The sequence below is a fragment of the Gymnogyps californianus genome, chromosome 20 (genome assembly GCF_018139145.2).
Source record: "Gymnogyps californianus isolate 813 chromosome 20, ASM1813914v2, whole genome shotgun sequence".
NCBI lineage: Eukaryota > Metazoa > Chordata > Aves > Accipitriformes > Cathartidae > Gymnogyps > Gymnogyps californianus.
The window spans coordinates 8265563-8273826 of NC_059490.1; the positions used below are offsets into that span (position 1 = coordinate 8265563).

The 8264-nt window shown below is 46.1% G+C and overlaps 1 protein-coding gene across 2 annotated transcripts; it reads left to right on the plus strand.

The window, feature by feature from the left end:
* The first annotated feature begins 2330 nt into the window (after positions 1–2330).
* On the plus strand, positions 2331–4785 carry UBB (ubiquitin B). 2 transcript variants are annotated; one of them, XM_050908986.1, is made up of 2 exons: positions 2331–2448; positions 3314–4785. In XM_050908986.1, the coding sequence occupies exon 2, from the start codon at positions 3320–3322 to the stop codon at positions 4463–4465; it is 1146 nt and encodes a 381-aa protein (XP_050764943.1). In that variant the 5' UTR covers positions 2331–2448; positions 3314–3319; the 3' UTR covers positions 4466–4785. The 2 variants fall into 2 exon arrangements, with proteins under 2 accessions (XP_050764943.1, XP_050764944.1); XM_050908987.1 differs by lacking the exon at positions 2331–2448 and adding an exon at positions 2534–2638.
* Positions 4786–8264: the final 3479 nt, after the last annotated feature.

Here is an 8264-nt window from a genome sequence, read left to right on the forward strand (position 1 = left end):
CAAAACAAAAGAGGTGGGCTCTGTACAGGCATGTAGATGGCTATCGCAGATTAATAGTTAGGAGAATTAAATGAATCCAATCAGTGGAGGCTGCAAAATGCTAATGGTGGCCTGGGTAGAGTAGTACCTTGCCTGCAGGGTATGGAGATTAGTTTAATTCTGCTAGGCCCTGGAGTTGTGTGCACAAAGCCTAACTCTTTTGTTTATCTCTTTTGTCAGAGGGATAACTGAGGAAAATAATGAGGCTTTTTGCATGGAATTGATGAATTTAATCCATAATTGTTTTTAATATAGAGTCTGCATGCGATGTCAGCGTGTTGCTGCCTGCGCTTGCTTCGGGTAATGTCATTTCCCTGAAGAATGAATTTTTCAGGAGTCACTACTAACAAGGTATTTAAAGAACTACCCATGGTAGACCCATCTTGTTGGCATTTCATTCTGATCTGTTGATTTGAATACTTAATCAGAAACCAAACAACAATAGCGAAAGCAGATTAGTCATAGGATTTAGCCATACTTAGAAAAAAACAAGGGAGGGCTCCTGTGTTTTCTGGTCTACACAGAAAGGAAAAAAATGACAGAAATTTCTCATTCTCCATCTAGAGGGACATTAAAAAACAAAGACATGCACACTAAAATCCTTAATACAAGTCTGACACAGGCCAGTCTTTAGATTAGCCTGTGGTTAATCTCCAGTTTAACAGATGGGGCCTTTCACATTTGTAAATATTAGTTACTCATGGCCTTCCTCTCAGGACTCCATGGTATTGTTTGGCTGAGGGACACGGTTCCTGCAGCAGCGCCTGGGATATACAGCATACACAGGCCAGCCTTGGAGCAAACATCTAGTCACTCTGGCACCACGCAAACAAAACAAACCTATTGGAAGCACTGAGCAAAACTGGCAGCATAAAGAAAACAAATATGATAGTGCCTAAATCTGCCTTTTGTCCTAAATTTATGTAGCTGAATAATATTTCCAAGGTTGGTTATGGCCATGGAGCTGTCTCTGAACTTTCCAGTTACCATTTTGCTCTCTGCCCATTTCTAGCTTGTGAATAATTATTGTTGGGATGATTTATTTCCTTTTTACTGTAAGCCAGAAGGTGCTAGCAGACACAAGCCCTTTTAGGGGAGAGGAAAGCAAAAGGGTTGTGGTGGTGTTGTGTTTTTTTGGTGTTTTTGTGTTGGGTTGGTTTTTTTTTAAAGGGAAATAGAGTAGCTCCTTACTGAATCTTGCCATTCACATGTGTGCTCACACTTTGTGAGTGGAGGATTTAACAGCAAGTTCATCTGGCTTCGCTGAAGGAGCTAGCAGCAGATAAAACACTACCACATAAAAACCTTTTTGGATTCTGTATACTCCAGATATGATACAAAATGAGTTAAGAGCCAGTCCGAAAGGTATAATGAAGCTTAATTAACATGAAGCACAATTCACAGAAGGAAGTTGCTCCATAACCTCATCAAAGCTTTCTGTTCTGAAGGCAAGTAAACAGCGATTTGAATTTCAAATGGCAGCATTTCATTAGAGGGCTTGTTTTGCAATCTCACATTAAAGAATTAAGTTGTCAGCCAGCTCAAGTTGGTTCAAAGGGCTGCTCAGGAAATGGGCCGCATGACGAGGGGCACGCTCATCTGCAGCAAGCGTGATGCACCCAGAGTCACCAACACTTGCCAAATTTTTAAATAACATCTTTTTCCAGCTTTGCTAACTCACTTTTGCTCTTCCCGGCTTTTCCTCACAGCCACACACGACAGGACTAGCCCTACAGACTATTCCAGGCTCTGCCATAAATGCTTCACGCCACCCCAGGGAACGGGGTCGGTCAGATGCGCTGGTATCTCTGTGGGTCAACAAAAAGCTGGCACCAAGGGTAACCCCTCTTTCTCCGGGGCACTTTTCCCCCAGTCTGTGCCAGCCTCTTCCCTAACCGCTGCCTGGGGCTGAGACAGGGGATAAAAAAAGCGCCCCAACGCCAGCCTCATCCCCAACCCCCTCCCCACCGCCGCAGGGCTCTGGACGCTTCTCCCTCACCAGCCCCCTCCCGCCCTCACCCCGCCACCCAGTGCTGCAGCGCTAGCCCGCATGCGCGCAGCCCCCTCCCGGCCGAAATCTGCCTCCGCAAGGCGGCTCCCCCCTAGCAACAGCGCTGACCTCACCGCGCACCAATCAGCGCCGAGCAGCACCCGAATCTTCCAGAGCTTTCCTGACAGCCGCCCCCCCTCGCCCTTTTCTGTCTTCCTCCCGGATCAACCAATCAACACCCACTCCTCTTACTGCTTCACCAATCAACGCCGAACTTCCCGTTCTAGCAACAATCGCTTCACCGCACCTCCAGATCCATCCGCGTCCTCAGAAATTCCCAGATTTTTACGGGTCTGAGGTCCCACGCTGAGGCTCCAGGAGCCTTTCCCCTCGGGAAGAGGAATTGGAGAGGGAAAAAGGCGAGTATTTTTCGCAACAGTGGTCTTTTACTTGGGACTACTTTGGGAGGCGGATGGACATGTCAGTTTACGAGGGCGGGGCTTGTCTGGCAGGAACCGCATAAATACGGGCGGGTCTGCGTCACACAGTAGATTACAGTTGCAGTGGAAGAGAGGGAGCTGTTGGTGTGCAACGCTCAGGGCCGGAGACGTGAGTTGACCGATGGGAGAGAGTGTGTGTGGGGGGGGGGGTTGGAAGGGGAAAAACTGGGTGATTTTTCTGGGCAGGAAGGTATAAGGCGGGAGTGGGTGCTTGCTGGGCAATGTTTTTTGTTGTTGTTGTTGGGGGGGGATAAATTATGCAGAGTCACACCGAACTCTGAACTATGTCGTTGAGAACTGGCGGGGGGGGGGGGGGATAAACTGACTTCCTTACGAGAAGGAGGTAGCAATACGGTGAAAATGGCGGAGGCTGTGCTTGTCTTCCCCGGAAGCAGGTTGCTGAGTCATTGCCTCGGGGGGAGCAGCGCAGTGCTCTTGTCGCAATTCGCCACCGGGAGGTCCCGCAGCAGCTGTGCGGGAGGCTGCGGTGGTGCGTCCCACTGCCGCATTGCTGCGGTGGGAAGGGAAGGGGAGGGGTGTCTAGGAGCTGACTGGTGAGAGGCAATGTAAGAAATCTGTTATAGGAACATAGCATATTGAACCTTAGAAAGAGGTTTAGTTAAGAGTAAAAAGTTGGGGAATGGTGGTAGAAAGTGTAAATTAAAAAAAATCATGATTGGTATTTATATAGTGTGAAATAGCAGCAGTAATTCTTTTATTTAGAATTTATTAAAGACTGTACTTCACTAAGAAGCTAAAACTGAAACTTGTGTATGTTTTGCAGTTCAACATGCAGATCTTTGTGAAGACCCTGACTGGCAAGACCATCACCCTTGAGGTTGAGCCCAGTGACACCATTGAGAACGTGAAAGCCAAGATCCAGGACAAGGAAGGCATTCCCCCCGATCAGCAGAGGCTGATCTTTGCTGGCAAGCAGCTGGAAGACGGGCGTACCCTGTCCGACTACAACATCCAGAAGGAATCCACCCTGCATCTTGTGCTGCGCCTGAGGGGTGGCATGCAGATCTTTGTGAAGACCCTGACTGGCAAGACCATCACCCTTGAGGTTGAGCCCAGCGACACCATTGAGAACGTGAAAGCCAAGATCCAGGACAAGGAAGGCATTCCCCCCGATCAGCAGAGGCTGATCTTTGCTGGCAAGCAGCTGGAAGATGGACGCACCCTGTCCGACTACAACATCCAGAAGGAATCCACCCTGCATCTTGTGCTGCGCCTGAGGGGTGGCATGCAGATCTTTGTGAAGACCCTGACTGGCAAGACCATCACCCTTGAGGTTGAGCCCAGCGACACCATTGAGAACGTGAAAGCCAAGATCCAGGACAAGGAAGGCATTCCCCCCGATCAGCAGAGGCTGATCTTTGCTGGCAAGCAGCTGGAAGACGGACGCACCCTGTCCGACTACAACATCCAGAAGGAATCCACCCTGCATCTTGTGCTGCGCCTGAGGGGTGGCATGCAGATCTTTGTGAAGACCCTGACTGGCAAGACCATCACCCTTGAGGTTGAGCCCAGCGACACCATTGAGAACGTGAAGGCCAAGATCCAGGACAAGGAAGGCATTCCCCCCGATCAGCAGAGGCTGATCTTTGCTGGCAAGCAGCTGGAAGACGGACGCACCCTGTCCGACTACAACATCCAGAAGGAATCCACCCTGCATCTTGTGCTGCGCCTGAGGGGTGGCATGCAGATCTTTGTGAAGACCCTGACTGGCAAGACCATCACTCTTGAGGTTGAGCCGAGTGACACCATTGAGAACGTGAAGGCCAAGATCCAGGACAAGGAAGGCATTCCCCCTGATCAGCAGAGGCTGATCTTTGCTGGCAAGCAGCTGGAAGATGGACGCACCCTGTCCGACTACAACATCCAGAAGGAATCCACCCTGCATCTTGTGCTGCGCCTGAGGGGTGGCTATTAAGTTATTGTGCATCTTGCTTGACAACAAGATTGCCAATGGCACTTGTGTTTGCACTGTAGTTCTTTAATGTCTTAATATTAAGTTAAATGCAAGGTTAATGCAAGCTTAAGTAACTGCTGAACAACTGTTGAAATGCTAATAAAGTTTTCTGTTGCACAATACAACTTGTAGTCTGTCTCAGTTCAAGCTAGTAAAACTGGTGTATTTAAGTGACATGCTTACTTTGGCTTTCTTCTGTGGCAGTTTAAGCCTCTTTGTATGTATAATGAGGACCTTGTGGATGAAACAGATCTGCATTAAAGTCTTAATTTAAGCACTAACACCATGTTATTTTTTTCTTCCTAGAGTTTAACACAAGTCTATTTCCGGGATGGGTAGTATATTCTGTTAAAGACCCCCAAAAGCCACAAACTGAATAAAGGGCTACGATTGTTGATAGTGGGATGGGTTTTGCTGGAACTTGTAGTGTATTTAAATTGACTCTACTAGTCCTGAGAGATGAGCGTGAACAGTTTCATTGCCTGGTAGTGCCATGAAGTGACTTGAGCTTCAGTATGCTCTGGGGGGCGGCTATGTAAGCAAACGTGAGTAGTTCTGTCTAACTGGAAAAGCTGTTGTCTGTTCCAGTGGCAGCCTGTTCAGTCATTTTTACAGAGGTGGGGGTGGGGTGTACCTCTGGTTGGCTGAACTATATGGAACATGGGATTTGGGGAAGGGCTAATGGCAGTGAATTCCTGCTGGTGCAGGGGCATGCAGCGGGCAGGTGGGAAGGCTGGCTTAATACCTTGGCTGTAGTGAAAACTGCTGTCTCAAATACTGAATGGCAATACATGACTGAGCAGTGTAACAACTTCCTAGTTTGATTTAAATAAAAGTGTTTTTTTGCACAATTCATTTAATACCAAAAGGTAGGTAGTTCCCACTAAAGTCTGGGTTGTGTCTGGTTTTTTTTTTAATGGGATGGGTTAAGGAAACTCACCTGAACAGGTGGGGTTAGAGTGGTTTAGTTCAACTGTGTGGTGGTGGGTCTTAAAAGGTGGGTGTAATCATTCATGTGCCCTTTCACAGAAACTTAGCCATGTTGTAAGGATCGTGGCTGTCAATGTCTTCATCTGTTGAATTTTGACAGCAGCTTAACTTGAAATGGGAGTCTTGGCACCCATATGCTGTGAGCACAGTGTTTCTGTGCTGGTGCACTTTGCTTTTTTTACTGATAACCCTGTATTACACACCATTTTGGCTGACCTTTTTTTTTTGTCCACTGTAGTGTTGCTGTGAAAGTTTATTCCTCTTGAATTTCAGCTTTCAGTTTAACATTACTGAGTGTCTGTGGTAAGTAACACACCTGTCTTAGCATGGGTGTAATCACAGCCAAAAAGTTACATGACTGTTTTCATAGAAAACTGTACACTGTAACTGAGTTCAGTGTGGTTTTGATGGTTATGATAGGGGGTTTTTTTCAGCAGCAGGGCTTGCTTCCCTGTCTACTATACATAGCTGTGCTAGCAGAAATCTAAAGTTCTGTAAACAATTGCTGTGTCTACCATAAGAGATAATTTCCTTAGATTACTTGAGTTTTCCTGCGATTGCTGCTTTTGCCTTTCTTTGATTTTATGCGTTTTGCAGTTTAGCTGCTTAGCCAGGTCTTTCTTTCCGGTGTCTCCACCTAGGCAGGTTGCCCAGAGAGGCTGTGGAGACTCCTTCCTTGGAGATACTCAAAAGCGTTCTGGGCAACCAGCTCTAGGTGGCCCTGGTAGAGTAGGGGGGCTGGACAAGGTGACCTCCAGAGGTCCCTTCGAACCCCAGCCATTCTCTGAGTCTGTTATCTTCTGACTGCATGTCTAATAGCCCTGCTCTCTGTTCAGTAGCGTATAAACTCCCCGAGTAGTTTATAGTCCAGAGGAGATCATGACACTGAATAAATTTGCATTGCTTACCTTTTTTTGCTGCTGATTTGCTCCATGGTCAAACTAGCTGCTTTATCTTCTCTGGCTCATAATTAAGAGATGTCCTTTCTCAAGTTCTTCTAATAATTAAGCTATGCTGCATGGTAACAGTTACAGATGCTAACTGGTCAGATAATGCAGGCCGCAGGTACAGTTTGCTTTGTTTTAGATACAAGTCTGTAAGTAGCAGGTAGCCTTTCTCCAGAATCCGTCACTGAACAAGAATCCTTGCAGGAGTGCTGCTCAAATACGGTGTGGTGCCCAGACTCACTAGGCAATGTTGGGTGCAGCTGGCTTTGTGCAGAGCTATCTTTGGGGTTTGGTCTGCTCTGCAAGAACGGGGACCCTGGGAAGGTGATGTGTAGCTGTCTGAGGGGGTTTGCACCAGCTTCCCAGTGCGTGCTCACTCTGGCTTTACTCGGCCTGAGCCAAATCTGTGTTGAACCATTGCCTCTGCTGGTACTTCTGGTGTTCCTGTTTGTGGATGGTCCGTAAGCGGAGCCATGCGTGGAGCCTGCTTCGGTCTGGTGTTGCACCTGAGGTAATAAGCAGTGGGAAGAGGGGAAAAAGTTCAGGCATTTTGTGATTGTGGGGAACAGCTCGGACCTAGTTTAGGCAGCCTTGGCTGATTGTGTGAAACTGTCTGTGCTGTTTTCGCCAGCCCTGTAGGAAGATTTCCTTAGGTCAGGCTTGTGCTGAAAGTTAATTAGCTTTGCATTTGGCTTAGTAGAAATGGCACAGAACAGCACATCCTTAAAGCCAAAGTACAAGGAGTGAAATCCCCAGATGCTGTAGTGTTGCAGCACTACCTGGGTGAAGTGCGGAGCCGGACTCTCGGACGGCTCGCAGCGAGGATGCAGGGGCACTTGTGCTGGAGTTCTGCTTCTCTTGCAGGAGCTGTATTATCGAGATCCCCCAGCTAATGGAGGGATGGCAGTCACTAGCTGGAAGAGATGACTGCAAGGGATTTCTTTATTAATAAAAAAATCTTTGCAATTTATCTTAAATGATGTGAATTAGGGAAATGTATATAAATTACAAGGAAATGTAAATACGAATTTGCATAACTGTTTACACTGAAGAAGTTATGAACAAAGTAAGAGAGATCAGGCAATATGAATGATGTTGTTAAGATACAACATTTGTTTTTCTTGCAATGTGGTGGTACCTCAATTCAATCTGCTTAGAGCCAACTAGTCATAACAAAAATAAGAATCTAATAAGCTTTAGCCAGAATCTGTATGCTATTAAAATACAATAATCCTAATGCTCCCATATCAACAACAGATTCTGGTAACATCTTTTAATTCTGCTGCAAGCTGAGCTTTGTGACTGGCCTTTGTGGTTTGGGTTTTTTTAATAGCTTCAGTTAATTTCTAGTCTGTTCTCTCTTTAAAAAAAAAAAAGATTTCAAGATTTCAGGGTTTTTGTCTTCTGTGCTTTTAAAAAAAATACTTCTATCTGTTTTAAGAAGACAAATGAGATAACCCTGTTATACTGGGGTTTGGATAAGTTTAGTGTTTTGCTCTGTTAGCAACTGCCCCAAAATGTAATCATATAGGGAAATTGAGGGTTAAGGCAGATAAACATTGGGAATACCTCAGTATTTTTGTAGTCTTGTCTGCAGTTCCAAAGGCATTGCGTAGTAGCTGCGTTCAAAGATCCTTGGCTGCACAATTTTATATTTATGGAACATTGCTGCATCATCAAAACCAGCCTTATTTCGAACTTGAGTTTTTGAATGAGACAAGTTTCTGTTAACTGTTTTGATACAAAGAGTAAGTGAATGGCTATAATTCTCACAAGTACATGCTTGCAACTTTTTTTTTTGCTATTTTTGAAGAATTTCCTAT

Coding starts and splice junctions, on each gene's coding strand:
- UBB (XM_050908986.1), top strand. CDS start 3,320: ATGCAGATCTTTGTGAAGACCCTGACTGGCAAGACCATCACCCTTGAG.